Here is a 21,331-nt window from a genome sequence, read left to right on the forward strand (position 1 = left end):
GGCTCCACTGAGCCAGATCACTATTGATTGTGATGGAAAGACATATAGCTTATATGAAATTGTCTCAATTTGGGTATGTTAGTGCTGAACTGAATCCTACTTTTTTTTTTTTTTTTTTTAAGACACATTAGAATAGAATTGAACAGAACAGAATAGAATATTTCAGTTGGAGGGGACCTACAACAATTATCTAATCCACCTACCTGACTACTTCAGGGCTGACCAAAAGTTAAAGAATTATTCCAAACCTGAAGTAATAATTTTTACAGCACATTCTATGTGTTCTTCTTTTTCCTGTTTTTTTTGCTTGTTTTGTTTTGTTTTTGTGGGTTTTTTTTGTTTTCTTTAATAATGAACAATAAAACATCACTTTCCAAAATTAGGTTTTCTAAAACCTCTTTCTGCTGTATCAAAATGAACTGCATCAGTGGTGTCAGGAAAAGCAAATATGACAAAAAGTCTGTTTGAATATTCATTTGCTGCTCTGCATACACTGAAACTCTGAAGTGCAAAAAGGCCACAAAATATTAGATGTGCTTGTGTATGAAATTAGTATAGTATCAGGTTTGAAAAAAATACGATTCGTAACAAATGTGAATATGATTTTGGGCAGATAGTGTAGTGTTATAAAACCACTGAGGACACATCACCAGTTCATCTGTGTAGAAATGGAGGTGGTAGAAACAGTGTTTTCTTTGCTCTCCTCAAGCATGCTGATGCACTGTCCGAACCAATACTGGAAGTAGGAGTCCCTCTGGAGTCTTAAGTCTATTGCAATAAAATGTTGTGACAAGTGTTTTCTGGAGTAAACTGGCTTCATTCGTTTGAGCCCAGCACTTCCCAGTACACGTTATCAATGAAAATTTTCTACTCTGGTGATAAATAATTCCAATGAAATTTTATTGGGTAAGGACTGTAGGATCTGTTGCACATTATAAACTCTATAAATTTCTATAGAAGCATGCCCTGTAAGCCATGAGAGATGACTGGGAAGGCCTGCTTGGCATGAAATGAAGTTATTGAAAAAGCCTTTTTCTTGTACAGCGAGGACTTGTAAGTTAAATGTTTTACCTCATAACTTTCCAAAATGGCCAAAGCATGTGTTTGGGAAAGCGTCTTCTTGTTTTAAAAAGATGGAAGTTTTTTTATCAGTTGCTTGAAAGAATTTTTAACTGCATAAATTTTTGATATATGCAAAAAAGATGCATCTGAATAAATAAAGCATTTAAATGTTTTTGTGTTTAGTGTTTGTACAGTTATTACCTTAAATGTAGGATGTAAATTTTTAATGATAACTATTTTTTTTAATATGGGATTTTTCAGAGGCATCTCTTCAGTTTGGCTACCATATTATAAAATTCTATAAAAAATCCTCAGCCTTCATTTTATAACGTGACTTATAGTAACTTCCAAAGTGTTGCAGATGTTTCCTTTCCTGCTAGCATCTAAGGAAACGTTGACCACCAGGCCTGAACTTTGGAAGTCATTGCTACTACTGTGTGCTCTGTAACACCACTCATGTCGATGGACAGAGCCATTGCAACTCCATCTCCGTCTCCAGTGATGTTGATGCACCAGCTGCAGTAATATTTCAAGTCAATCCCTGATTAGTTAGGGGAAGGTCAGCTATTTCTGACTGGCCTTGCCCAGACAGCGAAACAGAGCAAAGCTCTGCCATCAGTGTCCTAAAATAGAAGGCCCTTTTCATCTGTCAGACTTGAGTCAGCCACATGGAACACACACAAATTTGGAGACACAAATCAACTCACAGGGCATTGGGAAGAAGGGCACAGGCAGAAAGTCAAGTGAAGAGAAACTTCTTCAGATATGAGCTGTAGTCTCCAAACAGTTTTTTAGTTATTTGTACAATATTTTTCTTTTATTTTACTGCTAACCTTTTAATTAATTAAGGTTTTGATTTTTTTAAAATAACTTCAATAATGAAACTTAGTGTGGGGATATTTTTTGGAGGCTTCTTTGCAGCTCTGGGGGTTTTGCTTTTTTTGGTGGCATTTGGAACTGATTATTGGCTTCTTGCTACAGAAATAGGAACTTGTTCAGAAGCACCTGAAGATGCTGGGGTTAGTATGGACTTTTTATTTATAATGAGAATTATATATGTAGAATTCTTGGATGTGTTTATTTTCTAAGAATTTACTTCTGTATAAACTTTTGAATATACTCATTTTGACCTTCTGGAGGCTTACAAGCCTGCCTCCAAACCTCTTATAATAATTTGTCATCAGCTCTAAAATGAATTTTTATTTTGTGATACTGCTTTTGCAATATTATATTCTTTCAAAAGAAGAATGACTGTTTATATAGGCTATAGCTGACCTAAATTCAGACAGGTTGTGTGTCATGATGGTGGTGTTTTTTACGTCAACATCTAATTGAACTTAATCCTTTCAGCTGTCCAAAAATTGAATAATAGTGACTTTCTTTTTTTTATTTTTTCTCCCTCTGTAGGGAGAGAAGGCCACTTTCCATCATGAAGGTTTCTTCTGGAGGTGCTGGTTTAGTGGAAGTGTAGGAGATAATAATGCAAGCATGTGGAAGTTTTGGTATAGTAAGTAAATTTTTCCTTTTAAATTATCTGCAGTCATTTTTTCACAAAACTGTTGCGGTTTGGTGTGTTTTTTATTTTTACTCATATCTTACAAATAATTAGATTTCATATAGCTTCTTTGGGGATCAGGTTCTTCAGCTACCCTAAAATAAATTCTTGACGTACACTTTTGTAATCTGTACTATAGGAAACACCAGGACAAAATGATACAAGTTTAGCTATCAGATTACACTACAATTGTTATGGATGCCCTGTTAACCTGAGTACATTCTTAGTTACACGGTCTTTTGCCACTTGCTGTTAAACAGATGGCTTATTTCTGTTAAGTAGGGAAAAAAGAGCTTGGTGGTTAGCCTGGTCCATGAATTTTTCTTGGATAGTTTCTCCATCTACTTCTTAACCCACTACAAGTGGGTTAAGATGGGAATGGGCAGCTCCACTGTGAAAATGGTGTAGGATACATCATCTCCGGAAGAGTTCCTCTATTACATTCACAGATGACCTGTTGCTTTTTTTCACTACGTCCAGGGTTTTAAGACAGATAGAATTCCAAGATCAGATAGTGTTTTACAACCAAAATCTCCCATTAAGAAGTCAAACAAAACTTCTTCTCCAGTCTTTGACACTCCCTCTGAGGTCGGGAGCTCCCTCACCTTTTTGCAAGATTTCCATAATCCTTGCGAAAAGCAGGTGCCATCATACAAATTTGACTTCAATAGCCCATATTTTGCTAAATATATTGCTTAGTCTTAGGTGAAAAATGTAATATTCACTGTAGTTAATTTCCACTTGTTATTTATCTGGAAAATTCTGTGGTCAGGAATCTGAAATTTAAATGGGGTTTAAGTTATAGTCAGCTTTTATCTTTCACCAGCAAGAAGTTGATATTTTTAGAAGTATTTAATATAAAGGGTGAAATTACCCTTTTCTTGAGGATATTAATTCGATAGACTAAGCTCATATTTATGGACATTACAAACTTTCTGAAGATGCTTGATATTTTTGTTCTTTCACAAAAGAAAAAGTAATTGCCTGGATTTTGTTTGTTTGATTGCTTTTTTTAGACATGAAATAATGAGAAGAACATAATTAACCCTCAAATGAGAAAGGTACATATGCATCCTAAAGCATACATATGCATCACATATAAATTGCAGTGTGCCTTCAGCATGGCTCATTTACTGTCCCAGAGTACAAATCTGTATTGCTTTTTAAGAAACATTCTTGTTTGGATAACAAGACTCGTATCTCTTACTAAACCAAATTCACTGTAAGCTGTTGCCTAGGAAAGAACCTGAAATCTTGACCTATGAAGCTCAGTTTGCCCATTTGAAGAACAGACACGCAGTATTGTAAAGGTGGTAAAATATTAATCTTTTGCTTTCTTTCATTCTTAGCCAACCAATCACCTTCTAAGAATTGTACACATGCTTACCTGTCCCCATTTCCTCTTCTCCGAGATGAACACAACTCAACTTCCTATGACTCTGCAATCAGTAAGTATTGTTTGGTGCAAATGAGTACAATGCCTATAGTTTCAAGAAAACAATTTGGATGCTTCAAAATAAAACAGCCTTATCGCTCCACACAGTTTAATTAACAGAGTTTTGGTATTTCTCATAATTTTACAACATGCATATTTAAGCCACTGTTTAACAAAGCACTTAAATGAATGCTTAGCTTTAAGCATGATGGCAGAATAGAGGTAATTTCTGAAAAAAAAAAAAAAAAAAAAAAAAAAAAGACGTTTCCTTTTTAGTGCTTTTTTTCCCCAATATAGTAAGTATCTTCCTTGGGCTGAATGCATTAAACAAGTACTTCTTGTCATGTATTTAAATAAATCTGTTTTTGATTTTGGTTGGGGTTTTTTTTGTTTGTTTGTTTTGTTTTTTGGGTGTTTTTTTTGGTTAAATAAATAACCACATATGGAAATGTATTAAATTTTTACTTTATGAGGAAGGAGGAGCAGAGCCTTGATGCTGTCTAAGTTTGTTTAACTGACTCAGATATATTTCACTGAGAAATCTTGTACTGTAACAGAGAGACATAAAAGTATATATTTATATATATGTGAAAGATATACATTAATAAAAACCTTTGTGTTTGAATAATGCCTAGAAAACTCTGTTTTTGCAACATTTAGAAACTACTTAAAAATATCAGGTACACTTAATCAGATTGAGATCTTTACGCAAACATATTTGAAGTAAATAACTTCTGATACCTATTTCATATGACTTTTTAAACAACCTGTGATGTGTGGATGCTACGTGTCTCTGAGCTTGCTAAGGTACTTAAGTGATCCTTTCCTGTCCTGAAGCTGTAATTTTGCTTTTGCTAACCTTGAAGTGTCTTTAGAATCCAATTTTTATGCAGCAGACATGAAAAAGAAAATAAACTAGAATTATAAGGGTTCTGTTAATCTTTAGAAATTATGAACTGTTTGTCCAGGAGGAATTCAGACCTCACCATTCAGAGATCTAATCTGTAACTTCATAGCACATCTAGAACAGTTTATCTTTCCATTTGAAAGTGACAGTCATCAGCTCCTAATAGCCTAGACAGAAATTGTATTCCACCGTTCACTCATACATTCACAAAGGTTCTTCAAATTATATTGCATGATTACACAGAAGTGGACAAACAAAGAAAAAGTAAAGGAGAAGGAATATCATCAAAAGTTTAATTAATTTTAGTTAATATTTGCCAAAAGAACCACTGCTCAAATATATTTTTCCTATCTATATTTCATATTAGGAGATTAAAAGTAGGCAGAACTGTACTATAGATGCTGGTCCAGGTAGAGTATATCTATATAAATAGATACAGTTGGATTGCTTTCAAGCTCATTAAAACTGAAGAGGGTTTGAGGGTTTTTTTGCCTACATTTCATTTGCAACATCCAAGCTGAGTTATTTACTAGAACAGGTATGATTGTTCAAGAGTCTTTCACAACTTTTTATGAAGAAGGTTATGTCATCAGCTCTTCTGTGAGTTCAAAACTTGTTTCTCCTTTAGTCTAGTTTGACAATCCTGCCCATGATATTTGGCAAACAAGTTTTTAAAACCTTGCTGCAACTGCAGTCACTAAGTTAAGAAATACTAGAAGGTTATCCTCTTCTTCTTGACTCCCAGTGCAGGAAATGGTTTTCTATAAAGCCAGTGGCAAAAGGCTTCAGTTTGGTTTCATGAATAACATGATTTCATCTATGATTTGTATATCTGGTTGTCTGCATCTAATACTTTGCATCAGCTAAACACAGAATAAAAGGGCACTACCAAAAAATGGAGGTTATTGTCCCATTTTTTGGTTCTGCTATTGTTTCTTGATAAAATATTAACATTTTCATGGCTCATAACTTTCTTGACATACTCTCTTCTGGGGATGATAAAAAGCCCAAATCTTCTCCCCAGGTTTATAATTTTTAGTGAGTCAATCTATTTTAAGTTCTATTTTAAGTAGGGGTGTATAACAAGAAATTTTCTCTTTCATGGAAAAATAAACAGCTGAATAAAGAGCTTTAAACTTCATTAGAAAAATCAAACATGTATGCAACACATTTTCTAAAAATCTCTACCTTTCCATTCAGAGGGCTATTAGTTTCTGAGCAAGTAAAGGCATGTGCCTTTTTTACAGACTATTTGGCTTAAGAGACTTTTGGACCTTATCAGAGGAATTTTAATTCAGCTGCAGCCCCTTGTGCAGTCCCTTGTGTGGAGACACAAGTGTGGTTTGGTTTTGGAGTGTGGTGTCACCATCCAGCTAGAAGAGCTCAGGCAAAGATAAGTTGCCTGAGGAACATGAAATCTCCGATGCTTTTTGAGTGCAGTGTCTGGACCAAGTTCTCTGTTGACATAACTGCTTTGGCTTTAGGAGGAATTTGGCTCAGCGCTTTTCTGGGCCAGATTTCAAAACAGGCTCACCTATCCTTTCTTAGTTTATTTACATCTTTTTGTATGTTGAGTTTGTGTTAAAGCACTGAGGACAGGGAAGTCTAGTGTTAGAATATGCCTTACAAAGATTTAGAGCAAAAGCTCAGTTCATTCTGAGGTACAAACCTAAGCTATGAGCTCTTGGTGTCAAGGACTATAGCCTTAGATGGAAATGTAAAGACACAAAAGCCTGCAGGGGTGCTTATACTGGAGATTTCAATGTATACTTTAATGTGTCAGATATCTTTTAAACATTACTGTTAGATGCATGATCAGCTTCAAAGAGTTAGATAGCACTGCTTTGAAATTGCAGTTTGCTATACCTTTTAATCATGGTTATAATGTTTTTGTGCATTTATTGGTTTTGTTAAATATCTTGGCAGAGTGGGGAGGACTTCCCCTAGCTGTACTGTAAGGTATGGTTTCAAAAGCTGTATGAACCATCCTTCACAGTTAATGTGCTGAAGTTCATAGGCCATGTCATTTATCTTAGCCTGAAACAGGCTCTAAATGAACTCAGGGGAAGCCTGAGTCTAGTGACTTTCTGTGATGGTACAGAGGTTTAGAGTGACAACTATTATAATGTACAGCTCTTAAGTTGACTTAGCACCTCATTGTGTTGCTAGCAGATACATTTTTATGATGATTCACATACATAAGTGCAACAAACTACAACCTAGGAATAAAAAATAAATTAGACCATGCAATAGAAGTACCACAGCAGCAACCTACATATTCTAAAATACATTTGCATAATCATAACCAGATTAGTGGACCCATCAGGCTACTCTGAAAACTTAATATTATAGTTCTTTAATATTAATTAATTGCTAGCTAGATTAATGCACAGTATTATGTCACTAGACTACTTAACACTGATGTTCAAGGGCTATCACACTGTTCTACAGTTCTTTTACTATAGGACAATATTAGGCCTCTTTTTGGAAAATGTGCAAAGTTCTTACTCATGGAAATGGTCCCATTGGCCATAGTGAGATTATTCCTAAGAAAAAGAAGTGAAAAATATAACACTTAGTCACTAATTCATTATTTTTACTTTTGAGGGGATTTTTTTCAACTTAATTTGGAAATAAACAAAAATTCCCTAAGTGTTCCCAAGAGCTTTTGAAGCTGAAGTGGAAGCATTTTAATGGGGCAGCACAGGCACATTAGTTTAATACTCTGATTTGTAGCTGCTAGTGTTGTTTTTCCTGAATCTTAGTATCTTATTTTGTCCAGTGCTGGGCACATTGCCAGCATTTGAAATAACGCCTAATGGATTATAAACAATGTTTATAGGACTGAAGCAAAAGTATGATTCAGCAACTGTTAAATCCAAAATGGTGAGATGAAATTTATTGGCAGGTTTGTTAATGGGTTGAAATTAACCTAAAGTAATCTGGAAAATATCAGCAATGAAATCTGAAAATAGAATTTGTACAAGTGAAATGTTAGCAGCAGTCTATTTCTAGGGGAAAAAAATGCTCTTATGTAATACAGTCATATAATTGCCCATGAGAGATTTTAATACAGTACATTTATAAGGGAGAACTCTGTAGCCCCCAAGCAGCAACAAAGTAAGAAACATCTTAAACAGCAGTGTATCCATCCTGTGAATAATGTATTTGTTTTACTGTTAAAGTTATTAAAAAAAAATATTACTAAGGGATAGTAAAGGGTGCTGAATGAAGCTGAGAAAAGTCTTGCAAGGTTTACTGTGTTGCCAGGTATATCTCCTGTGCTGCTGCTGAGATAGGTGATTTCATTTACAGTTGTTTATCTGCGGAGAAGATACTCCTGGTTGAGAGCAGATCAGGCACTTCACCTTTCACTGTATTGGCACTGTGTGTGGCAATACTCTTCTTGAAAGGATTTCAATATCTCTTACATTAAATAGAGAGGTAAAAAAAGACATACTCTAAAATACAATCTGCAGTCAGATGACAGGAAATGTTCCCTTTTGGATGTGAGCTTGTCCGTGATAGTTCAAGGCAACTTTTCCAAGTCATTTTGCCTTGGAAATGTTTATGTGGCATTGTACTCACACATTTCAAAAGGTTTTTCATCCTTATAGTGCTTAATAATTCATATTGATATTAAATTCAAGATTAAGTGGCTGGGGTTTTTATGGTAGACCACAGTACTTGTATGGACTGATGGCTGTGTTTTGAAAACACTTTAACTCAGCAAGGGCAATAAAATACTTGGTATGCTTTCATGAGGCTGATGTTAACATCTCCAACAGTGGAAGGGTGTTGCTTTGAGTCATTAACCTGGCTGTCCCTGACTAACTATTATGGAGCTTCAGAGGCGTGCATGACTGCTGCACAAGCGTGTGTTGTAGGTGACACAGCTCTGTAACTTTTCAAACATGTTATTGCTTGTCTTTTATATCATGCATCAGTAAAATCTTAAAATATGAATCTTTAACTTCAGTTTGTAATCAATGATGTGATCTACTAGATAATAGGCTTTTCTGATACTAGAAAACAAGGCTTTTGGTAATTTTCACACATTTCTCCAAAATTTGGTCCTTTGCACAAACCCAGATACTTCTTCTAGTTTTCAAATAATGCAAAAGTCCCTGGAGGGACCTAAATTAGGATCTTTAGAGAGAAAAGCAAGTAACAAGGGAAAACTACAGGTCATGCAATTTTGGAGGAATATAATGTTCTCATACAGGCTCAATGGTGCAGTTGTGTACTCCTGTTTTCTGCTCAGTCCTTTTTTATTTTTAGGTCTGCCTGTCATTTCCAAGGCAAATGCTGTACTCAACAGAGGGGCAACTTACCAAGACAACTTACAAAACCTTCTGTTTAGCACACTTGCAACACAGAGCAGTGGTTTCTAAGATTTTAAACACTGCAGATATGTTTACTTTGCACTCTGCAATTATGACAGAGGGGTGAGGGGTCAGTAGCTCTGACCGAGGAAGCTGTGACTGGTCCAGAGAGATGGTCCCGAAAGAGATCATCTTCCTGAGGTCCGGTGTCTTCCCTTGGCTGCTGGCTAGGAGGGCCCGTGCAGAAGCTGTCAGCTCTTTAGTGATTGTCAGCTCGTGATTTCAGCTCAGCTCTGCAGGGCAGCCTTCAGGCCAGACCAGGGAGAGAGACGAGAGGCCCGTGTAGCTGTTCCGCACGAGGTAGCTTTATTGGTCCGTACTCTGGCGAAGGGGAGCCAGGGACAAGCATCTCTCTGCCCTCGCAGGGGCAGGGGGTTAGCTTTATAGGGATACAGGGTGTGGGTGCCAGAGGGTAAAGGCCAATGGGTTACAAAAGATCTGCATAGGGTCTCCCAGAGGATTCTGGGTCTGTCTTCTTCTCACCTTAACTGAAGAGTAGCTGCCTTCCCAGGGGTCCTGCTGGGAGATAGCTCAATCGCCTTATCTCAGCAGATGTCCCTCCAGGGCAGTGGCTGGGCATACCCTACATAGTGGTTGTACTTTATTTCTTCTGTTGTAGGAAATACTTGGAATGATGCCTGTATTTGAGGTGGGTAACTCTAACATATCTGTGAAGTACTTGGAAGAGACAAGGGTACTCCTTGTCATCTGGGCCCGAACTTGGGATATCCTATGAACTACCTCAGTGAGACTTGAAATTGTGCAAACATCTATTAACACTCTTTGTAGATACACTTTGTATGGGTACACCAAACCATTATTTCTTGAAACAGACTTTGGATCACAGTGTCAGCCCTTTTCATCGGATATAAGAAGAGTAATTTAAAGCAGCATCTTCTGTTGCATTTTACCTATCATTGTTCATCTCAACATCGGAGCAGCAAGGTCTTTGACTTCAAGAGTCAGGAGACTTAATTTCAACCAGCTCTTTTGTGTCCATCTGTAGGTGACAGCTAAGCTAAATGACAGCAGTAGGCCTGAGTTGTAATTTTGAATGATTAGCCCTGTAGGAATTGATCTTGCCCATCTAGGCAGAGAAGATGGGAAATGTGGTCTAAGCAAAAACCGTCAGAGTATAAAATAAGTGAAAACTTCTTTGCAGGAAAATGATGGCTTTTTAATTCCCTTACAAAAGTAAAAGTCTAAGTGCTCACTGGGTGTTTCCTCACACCTGGGCCACAAATGAGCTGAATGACTTTCTGCCTTGCAGATTAGATGGGGTAGTATTTTGCTTGCAAAGTCAAAGATTTGTGAGCAGACTTTGTACCTGTCAATTATGCTCTATTTTTTAATTGATGTTTAATGACAGAATTAGCTTAATAAACAAGTATTAGGATAATCAGACTTTATCCATGATTCTCTAGAGTAAATAACTATTTCTAGAGAAATAGAATGGAATGTTCTTTCAGGTGATAGCTAGGTGAAATCAGTATTTCATATATAATACATAAAATAGTTACAGGGTTGGAGCAGAGGAACAGCTTTTCTCTTGTATAGTTGCAGAGAGGTTTAAACAAATTTTCATCAGTTGTATTTGTATTCCTTTTGTGCTCTGTTTCTAAGAATATTTGAGCATCAATTCAAAATTTTCTCATGAAATTTCACTAAAAGCAGACTTCAAAGCTTCCTGTATGAAGAGCAGATAATGAAAATGGATGTTGGTTTTGTAATGCTGGAGAATCTTGTGTCCTCATCCATTCAGAAAATAGAAACACTGCTGCATTACTTAGGTGACTGACCATAATAATAAAAAGAAAGCTTTTTCAAGGTCCATTTTGGCCAATGTGTCCTATTATGTAGTATGACTTTGAAGTACCTTGGGCCACCCACGTAAAAGAGTTGGGTGGTTATAGATTGATTTAGTGGTATTAGGCTTTAAATGAGGAAGTAATGTCCCATGGACTTGGAGACTGCAATGAAGCTTATCAAAGTAGCCCCATGAGTAAAATAATACGAAATTGCTTCAGAAACCCAAGACTGAAGGACTTGAGAGATTTACCTTTCTAGGTCTCCATTCACTGTCCATTTGCATTAAGTGAATCATTTAACTATGTGTTTAACTTTAAACAGGTGCCTAAAATCCCATAAGAGGTATACTATTTAAAGCAAAACACACATTTAACTGCTTTGCTGAGCCATAGCCTTATTTCTTACCTACTATTCCAATAATTTTTTGTTTATGTGGAGTGGAGACTTGGATATGAACCAAACCCCAATTTTAACCCTTCTGCCGGGTACTTTCAGACACATTCATCCTTTTAATGCCCAAATCTGCTGATCAGTGTGGTGGAAAATCATGTCTCTGAATGTTTTCCTGGATTAAAAAGGATGTTATTTAAAAAGAGTGGTGATTGTAATGTGATGAGTGTGATCTAGCTAATACATTTACAATGCTAGTGATGTATACTTTAACTTGAGTTAAGCTGGTCAAGTTAAAAACCATAGACTTTTGGAATACATCAGTGGGAAACACAAGCTGCTAATGCCCTAGTGCGCCTTCAGATTTCAGATGAGAGCAAACCTGATTCATTGTGAATAGCTGTCTCTAACAAGCTGTATGAATTTGAATCTTTCAGGATATGAACTAGTATAATAGTTGCTTGGTTGTGTTTTTCCGTAACAGTAAGTAGGTGCTGTCAGATGATAAGTGGCAGTTTCTTTTGTGATACACTTTTCCTGACTTGCCAGCTGGCTTATATGCTTTCCCTCAGTTGGGTGGAAATGTTTTTCACTGACTGAATTGTCAGTGCTTCAAGATTTTCAGATCTGACGATGGAGATCTTTACAACTCATAATTTTACTAATGGGTTGTGTTAATGTACCAATTTTTAAATCCATGGGAGAAATTTATGTCACTCTTGTAGCATTTGTAAAATGATGACTTTGTTAAATGGATGTGCAATTAACCAGCTAAAAACTAATTGTTAGAAAGACTCTTTTGGCCAGAGTATGTCACAAAACTCTCAGCTCATTTATCACCAGCTGCATCCATTAATTCAGCACTGCTTGGCACTGTCTAACAGGGGCTTCTGAAACATCACATTTTAAATTTAATAAAATACAAAGAGCTTTAGAGCAGAAATAGGCTGGTTTAAAACTTAGCTGTTTTTCAGAAATATGGTTTACATTTTTTTAGTTTCTCCCTGCTCCTAGCTTAAGTTTCTTTCTGCTGAATATGGGTGTATATAAGGAATATTATCCTGCTGTAAATTGTAAAGAACTTACAAATTGTTATTGGTGATATAGTCTGGGCACTAAGAATTCAAGATACTGCAGCTCTCTGCTTCTCCTACACAATTTTGGTAAAATAATTGCATCCTATCAGTCCAATCATTTATGCCAAAGAATCACTGCTATAGCTTTGCCATACCATTTTCTAAGGAGTGTCAATTTGGTCAAGATGCTATCTTACAAGGTACTGCTAAATATTCAGCAGATGCATTTCATTCACAAGAACTTAGACCCTGTTTTCCATGATCATCAGGTAAGGACTGGTAATCAAACCCAATTTTATCCACATGATATATAAAGTATATGCAAAATAGAATTAATGTTTCATTTGTTAATAAGGCAAGGGATAAAAGAAGGGGAAAGGAAAAATCTTTGTTAACCAACTTGGATAAGTTCTCAAAAACATTGTATATTTTTCCTTTTTCTTCCTTCTTCCTTTTCTCCAGTTTATCGAGGTTTCTGGACGGTTCTGATGCTCCTGGGAGTGCTCACTGTTGTGGCAGCTAGTTTCCTCATCATCTGTGCAGCTCCTTTTGCCAGTCACATTCTATACAAAGCAGGAGGAGGCTTTTTCATCATTGCTGGTGGGTATACTGTTTGCTCAGTCAATTAAAGAGTAGAAAAGATGTGTTATTTCTTGCATTCTCCTTAACCAAAAATTGTATCAATCATGGCTAAAAGAAATAGAAAGCATATGGTTCTATCCTTTGGCTTGTGGAGTGCCTGCACTTGGAGACAATTCTTTCCACAATTATTTAGTCATGAAGCTATTATAAAAGCTATTTTGGGGTTAAGGTTAAAAAAACCCCACGTCCAGGACAAATCATGGAATTACACTGCAATTTCAATCTACTTTTTTTTAACAGGAAGAAGAATGCATATTTAAGGATCTTGCCTTATAGGATTCTCAAGGGCTTTAGCTAAGGAGAGGGTTTTGTCCATTATCAGTGATGCAAAAGATGATTACAGTGGACTCTGAAGAAGTTGGGAGACAGAACACATTTGCATGACCAATACAGGAAAATGCTTTGGATGTGATAGGACTAAACAGAATAGTTGTCATATATGAGTAAGTAGGAGCTCTAAACCTCTGTGAATGAAAGATAACAAGTAACTGAATTCCCTCCTTCCTCATAACCCACACATACCAAGGAGGATGCACCCCCCCCCCAGGATTCAGCTGATATGGACAGCTCACTGGCACGATGTTTGCTTAACCTTGAAAAGTCTGTGAAGACGTTACACTGGTGTGTAAGATATAGTTATATAGGATGTAAATGATAGTATGTGCTCCATCACTGTTCTCCTTAGTTTAAAGCCTGGTGAGAGACAGCCCTGTGAGAGCATATTGTGTTACAGGGTAGAGCTACCCGTGTCAGGACCAAAAGGCCTGGGACCTCTTTTTGCTTCTCATACTGACCCCCTGACCTTGCTTACCTACTGCACCTCTCAGCTCTTCATACACAGCTAGTGATCATTATTCCCTTCCAAAGGACTCAGTGAGGTATAGGAAGTATTTTATAATATTTTAGCTGAAGGAAATCCTGCATACTTACATTTTATCCCTTGAGAATTACTCCTTCACACATAAAAGACGTTCAAAAAATATTCATAGTCTGATGGAGTCTTAGATATTTCAATGCTCTTTGTCACTAATTTGCAGGGCAAGAGCCCATGCGAGTTTTGCTCTTTTTCTGCATTTGTAATGCATGAAAAACCTCAGCTGTCACTAGAAAGTAGCAGAAGATGTTTGAGAGGAAAAGGGCACTTGAAAGATGCCAGGAACTGATGGGCAGAGGTGCAAAACAACGCTTGTGTTCTGCACTCTGGGTCAGTTCGTCTGCCCTCATTTAGGTATGGGAAAGTTAGATCCCAAAGTCTGTACTAGCCTCCCCTGGCTTCCCTAGGAGGCCTTCAAGAGGCTATAACATTCACTGGCAGCAAAAAAAGTAGGTATGTAAGAAGTTCCCCCAGCTGGGGATTCACTTCACACTGAAAGAGGGGCCTAATTGGATCAGATGTGTGTGCTATGGAGGAACCCTACACCTCTCTTTCCTTTACTGAGAGAATCTAAAAAGATTATTTCTTTAGGTATGTGAAGTTAAGTGAGCTTTATTATCCCAGTGTGTGACCTCGGGTCTGTGTCTTTGCCCCTTTTACCCTTTGTCCCTATAGAGCAAATGTTCTTCAAGGGAAATCCTGATTTTTTACTCCCTCTGTATGTAGTATCTTTCAACTTCAGGACTGTTCTCAATCAGGGCTTCAGAGAAGAGCTATGTTATTTTTACTATTACCATTAGTGTTGTTGAAAAGCAAAGATCTTTAGCAAAATACTGCTATAATTTGTCAAAAAGTAGTGGTGCCAGAAGAAAATAGGAGCCATTCAACCTGCTAAAGACAGAGCAAGATAAGATAGACTTGATGCAGAAGAGATGATCTACTGTGTCCCTGCTGCCCTGACCCCTTACTCTGCCCATCTCCATCAGGACTAGAGATCCTGTTCATTTACCACCTGCCAAATCAAAACAGGACATGGAAGGGGAGAGTGATGAGAAGTGGTGCATATTTACCACTTCTCAAACATGTGATCAGGATGCAGCCAGGGTGTACATCTACTTAAACACGGACCTAATGGGAAAATTAAAAGATGTAATGTGGCTTAGGTTAATGTGACTTAGATCTGGTGGAGTTCTTCTAAGACAGAAACTGGCAGCTTGTTTTGAAGAAAAAAAAGAATTATATACATTATTTTAAAAGAGCCTGGATGCTGTCTTACCGCAAAATTAAAGTATGTGTTATACTGTAGAGAATAGTCTTCTGAGAAGAAAGTTAGACAAGATGGTTCTGTGGAAGTTAGGAAGAAGATAAGGAAATCAGTTGTTTTCCTACTTACATGTCTTAAAGTTAGATGAAATAACTTTAATATCTGTTACTGGACAGAAATATCTTTATACTTCTGCAACCTTAACTGAAAAATTAGCAGCGGAGAAAAGTTCTGCCTCAATTGAAGAGTACGGCTTGTAGCATGGTCTGCTGTGACATCTTAGGGTTCAGGAAGTAGCTGAAGATATTTTTGGTAATGAGATTCATGCCAGCTGTTCAGCCATCTGAAAGATGTCTTGTATGAACCAACTGCTTAAATTTCTATTGTCAACAGTAAGAACACTCAGATGGACACCTCACCTTCTGTGTGATAAGGTAGATAGGCTTGCATTTTGGAGAGACCCATTCAAGAAGCCTAAATGGAGATCCCGAGTGACACAAAAAAATTTAGGTTGTAAAGTACCCCTTGTGGCAATCAAGTCTGACATCCCATTTAGAGCAGGGTTGCCTTCAAAAGTAGATCAGGCAGCTCAGAGCCTTATCCAATCAAGTTTTTAAAATCTCCAATAATTGATGTTCCACAGCATCTTTGGTTGCTTGTCTCAGTTTGACCAACTTCATTGTGAGAAATGTTTTCTTTTTTCCTTGTTTTCACCTGAAATTGCCCTTGATGCAGTTTGTGACAATTACATCTCATCCTTGCAAGTCTGTAGGTCACTGAAAAGTCTATCCCCATCTTTTCTATAACTCCATTTAGAAAAATGAAGACTGGATTCTTTTCCAGACTAAAATTGCCCAGCTCACTCAGCCTCTACTTGTTCTCTGTTCTCCTAACCATTTTGGTGGTCATCATCTCAGTTTATCAGTATCTCTATTTCACCAGGGGACCCCAAACTGACATAGCTTACCACATATGATAACACAAGTGTTGAACAAAGGGCGATAATAGTATTTTCAAATCTGATGGTGGTGTTCTTGATAATGCAGCTCTGTATGATATTAATTTTTGTTTCTGCCAGGTCTGCTTGAATTCTTGTACACTTAAAGGGGCCATTATTGTCCTTTAAGAAAATTGCCTATGAGGAACACCAAGTTCTTCTAGGCTTCTTCGTCCTTTAAGGCAGCCTTTGCTCTTCAACGCAGGCTCTCTTAGGATCTTGCCTACCAGTTCTCTGCACAGTTTGGAATGTGTTCTCCTAAGTTCTGGGTCTTACTCACTTTCTGTATTCCTCCTAGGATATTAACCTTTGCCATTCCATGGCCATTATAACTACAAGTAACGCCGCCTATCATTTTCCTGACCCATTTTTCCTTAATTTGGAGTAGAAAAACTTTGTAACCTTATTAACCACCTGAGGCCACAGGTGAAACTAAAGCTGCAATACCTGTGGGGAAAAGTGAGTATCAGTTCAATTATACCACAGTAAGTGACTTAAGTGCTGCCTTTGCAGCCTCACCTCCCTGTCTGCTACCTCAGAGGATGGTCCAAGAGCAGCTGCAGTACTGCAAACTGTAAGACACCTTATAGTGTCTTCAAAGGTCACAGGAATAGAAGGGAAAGCTACCATAAAATGATCGCTTAGATTAGCCTTCAATAAAGTCCATAATTACCTTGTGCCTCTTTCTGCTTTGGTGGTGGTGAAAACTGTCCTCTTGTACTGATGCCAATAAGCAATATTCCAGGATGTGCACAGAACATTACGGAATCACACCCTGGTGAAGAAGCAAGATTAGAAGGATGACTCCTGCTTCCTGCCAGAAGAGTGAAAAAACTTTAATTTGAGATCCTAGATGAGGACAAAAATCTCTTTTCAGACATGTACCTACTTCCATAATTCTTACATGGGAAACTCTGCATGTACTTCAGCAGACAATGTCAACTGTTATTTTTAAATAAAGGTCGCAAGAGGCCAAGGTAGGTGGTAGAATCTGAAATAAGCACAAGAACAGAAAAATGCATTTAATAAAAAAATATACACATAAAAGTTTTCCACAAGTGAGATAAAGAGTTCTAAACTTCCAGGCAAAAGTAAAAAGCTCACATCATTCTTTCCAGCACCTGTTGTCTTCGTGTCTGCATAGTAAAAGATTCATGCCATAAACAGCCATTCACCATTGACAAGTGAAAGGCATTTCTACGTGGGAAGAATCAGTACTAAAGGCCAGCAAACTGCTTCTTGAATTCACAGACATTTCTAAAGGTTCTGTATTCTTTCTCCTCTACAATATGCACAAGTATTTGTTTGAAAGAAATTCAAAAGAATGAATGTGAAAGACAGAAAAGAGTGACCTCAGAGAAGTCCATGTCTTATCACACTGCACAGAACTGTGTTTCAAGCATGTGTGTTTATAAGAAAAAAAAGCAAAATGAAAAAAAAAAAGAAAGAAAAGGAATAGAAGGGAAGTATTTATTTGTCTTAATCTCTCTCAGACATATTTCATGTTCTAGGAATAATTTCCCCCATCATTCCTGATTCATGCAACTGCTGTTCTATTTTTTGTTCATTAAAAGGCAAAGGCAAAAGGATGCTTGCACTCTATGAAAAAGGTCTAAATGCCAAAAACGTAGAAATGAGCATAGCACACACTGTTCCTAAAAATATTTGCTTCAAGAAATTGCCGAGATTTTTTCAATCTCAGTAATTTTCTCGTGGAGTTTGGCTTTGAGGGTTCATGACATTCACAATAGATAGTGCAAGACTTCAGGAGCAGATTTCTCAGGATAAATACATATTCAGTAAACTCCTGTCTAAGCGCATAACGCCTGTGAAATCATAACTCTGTGAAAACTAGACAAAAAGAGTGCTAATGAATGAAATACTGATGGAGGCAACAGGACATAGTCAGTTTTTACTTAGCCTGATTCTATAGTTCAAGATATTTATTGAACATGCTAATACTCCTTTTAATTAGTCTCCATTAGCAGGTGATGAGAACCCTTAAATACTCCTTTAGTGCCTTAATTAACTAAGACGGTTTACATACTCTTCCTTTGTTTTTCTTCCCTTTTAAGGAAGAACATTTATCTCTGCTTGACATACATTTCTTCCACAAATTTCCATGCCCAACAATTTGCCACTCACAGGTGTAACAGCTTGCTGTGAAATCACACCCGATGGATGATAGATTCCCTGAAGCTGTTTTACCACTGGCTGCACTGGCTTGCTATTTTGCACCTACATGGTGTTGATTCTAGTTTAACCACCTAGGTGTTGCTTCAGAGTGCCCGAAAAGCAGGGGGTGCCCATTTCTCAATTAAGACACCTTTGATGCTGTTTTGTTTTAATGACAGATGTTTCTAACTGCCCTACATAAATTTGCTTCTACCCAGGATGCCAGAGGGCATTCCAGATGTGCAAGGCCTGGTTAAACTTACCTGCTGCTATAATAATGGAATATGCATTACTACTTTTTGTAATTATTATTGTTTTGGGCCAAGTTTTCCCCAAAGCAGAGAATGAGTAGAAGACTAGTTTCAAAATGCATAGGCACAGCCAGCTGAAGAGGTAAATTCCAATTCCTTATGGATTTTGCCAGATTATTAATGTATCTTTCCAAATCTTATGGCTATAATTTGTTTTTTGTTCAAGTTTTGAAACCTTGAACAAAATCCATGTATCTAATGATTCATTTTTTGAATTTGTCCCTGAATCTTTCTACTTTTAAAATCAAAATTACTAGCTCTGTTTGGTTCTAATTTTCCTGTGTTGCCTACATTATCTGTTATCATTAGATGTTTTGTTCTAGGAATCTTCTGCTTAATTTGAATTATATTTGAAGAGTCTTCAATTTAATTTCTCATTCTTCATGTCTGGCCCTAAGGCAATCCTTTCCTCTGATTGTTTCAGTGGTTTTATGTTTAATACAGGCACAGTACTAAATTCCATCAAAATTGAGTTTTACTTAGGTAAAATACTTTCAAAATTGAATTTATGCCTCTTAGAGTTGTGTTGGGTTTTTTCAAACTTTGTTAGGAATTTGAACCCTAGCAAAAAATGTAATCCTGGAAGTGTATTTCAAAGACACAAAATGTGTCTGCCTCCTTCTTTATTCAGTTTTTCTACTTTTATTTCAGCCTCCTAGAAACTGCAGATCCTTTGGGAATTTCAGTTATGTTTTGATCATGCCGCAGGTTAACTACTTCAGCCCTTTCTTTGTTGGTCTTCAAAATATAGTGTTTATAAGGATTGAACCATGAGTTCTCACCTATCAGATGTTCAGGATGTATGTAAAGATATTATATTTTGTCCATAAAGCAATAACAGGAAGATCATCCAATCACCAGGTTAAGATGTTGTATCAAACCTGCCTGGTTTTGTCTGCCTCAGGTGAGGGGGTGAGGACAACAGCTGCTGGGGAAAGGAGGTTGTGAGGCAGCATCTCTGGTTGGGGATGGGGAAAGGTAACCATCAAAGGTTACCAGGACATGTGGATATGGAAGCAAATGGCTGGCCACGGGTGCTTACGAAGTGCATTTGCGGGTTTTGCCACAAATGTCACATTTGTTCAAGGTTGCATTGCAAGTATTTAGCAGGATGGAGAAGAGACCACAAATACCTTTAACTTACAGTGTGCAGCCTCAAGTTTGGCAGTGAAGTGTTCCCAGGACTATGCACTGACTTATGTTTTAATGAGGCACCTAAACATCCTGGGATGAAAACACGATGGGGTGGTGTCCCTCAAATATTTTAATGTTAGAATAGATGGCCCTGCTGCTGCAATGCTGCTGTGACAGCTGGAGCTCAGGGAGCAAATGGGTACAGGCTGGAGCATGCAAAAAATTTAGACTCATGCCCTCGGTTCTCCAGCAAATCTTCTTCTGGAGCATCTGTGCTGCAGGCTTGCATTTCTCAAGTGTCCACATTCCTCTAAAGTGAAATGAAATATTAGGAATGCAACTGATACTTTGGAAAGCACTTTCTTCTTATATGTCCTTCTGGTGTATAGTAACAAGGAGATTAACAAAGTTTGTAAGGACATGTGCTCCTGTTACTATAATGTATAAACAATTCAAAGGCCTTTCAGAGGAGAGGTTGGGAAAAGGCTGTGAATTATGTGGTGGATTAATTTCAGGAAACTGTTGTATGCAATTTGAGATTATTACTAATAGCCTGTTTCATAGTTATTATTTAATTATTGTTGGGCTTTGTTCCTATACCAAGAGCTTCTTTTCTAAATGTGGATGATTTTGATTTAAACATATTTGAATTTTGCTGCAAAATATTTGGGTAGAATATTCTAAAGTTGTCTGTTCTAAACAGCCCTTTTCATAAGAATAGAGAAGCAAATGCAGAGAGGTGAAGAGGATAGAAACATTTCCTACTCCTTTCTATATCTCATCCAAAAGACTGATAAAAACAATGCCAGAATTTGGGAAGTAAAAGTAGATTTTTTTTCCCCCAGATTGTCCCAGTCCATCCCACCACCTTCCCCCACCTTGACCCCTGAATTCAAACCAGTAAATATCTGCATGAATTTTGTCCTTAAAGTCTGCCTACCAAAACCAGATATCTCCTTTGTCATGGAAGTATGCCTTTCAGGGCAAATCAGGAGCAAGATGGACATAGTTCTAGTTAGTGGAAGCCAAAGCCAAAAATTATCCAGTGGTGGCTGACTGTGCCATGCAGACAGGACCTCAAGCATTGATGGATTTTTAGGTAATACAGTAAATGCACCCAGCATCTGTCTCTCACTCTGTTGTTAAAACCTGGTGTTTCTTTTCCAGGTGTCTTGTTTTCGCTGGTAGTCGTGATGTATGTCATCTGGGTCCAGGCCATGGCTGATCTGGAAGACTACACAAACACGAAAAAAATGGATTGTCCAGACTTTGCTGTTTATGTACGTTATGGCTGGTCTTTTATGTTGGCTCCTGT

The 21,331-nt window shown here is 37.4% G+C and overlaps 1 protein-coding gene across 1 annotated transcript in view; it reads left to right on the top strand.

Annotated features, from left to right (window-relative positions):
- Positions 1 to 1,721: 1,721 nt before the first annotated feature.
- TMEM182 (transmembrane protein 182) overlaps positions 1,722 to 21,331 on the top strand; it is a 20,724-nt gene continuing 1,114 nt past the window's right edge. The window contains exons 1-5 of the mRNA XM_008635830.2: positions 1,722 to 2,081; positions 2,470 to 2,569; positions 3,967 to 4,065; positions 13,082 to 13,219; positions 21,184 to 21,331. Of these exons, the coding sequence (XP_008634052.1) occupies positions 1,941 to 2,081; positions 2,470 to 2,569; positions 3,967 to 4,065; positions 13,082 to 13,219; positions 21,184 to 21,331 (626 nt within the window). The 5' untranslated portion in view covers positions 1,722 to 1,940. The remainder of the gene's footprint in view (positions 2,082 to 2,469; positions 2,570 to 3,966; positions 4,066 to 13,081; positions 13,220 to 21,183) is intronic.

The sequence above is a fragment of the Corvus brachyrhynchos genome, unplaced genomic scaffold (assembly GCF_000691975.1).
Source record: "Corvus brachyrhynchos isolate BGI_N302 unplaced genomic scaffold, ASM69197v1 scaffold83, whole genome shotgun sequence".
NCBI classification, from domain to species: Eukaryota; Metazoa; Chordata; class Aves; order Passeriformes; family Corvidae; genus Corvus; species Corvus brachyrhynchos.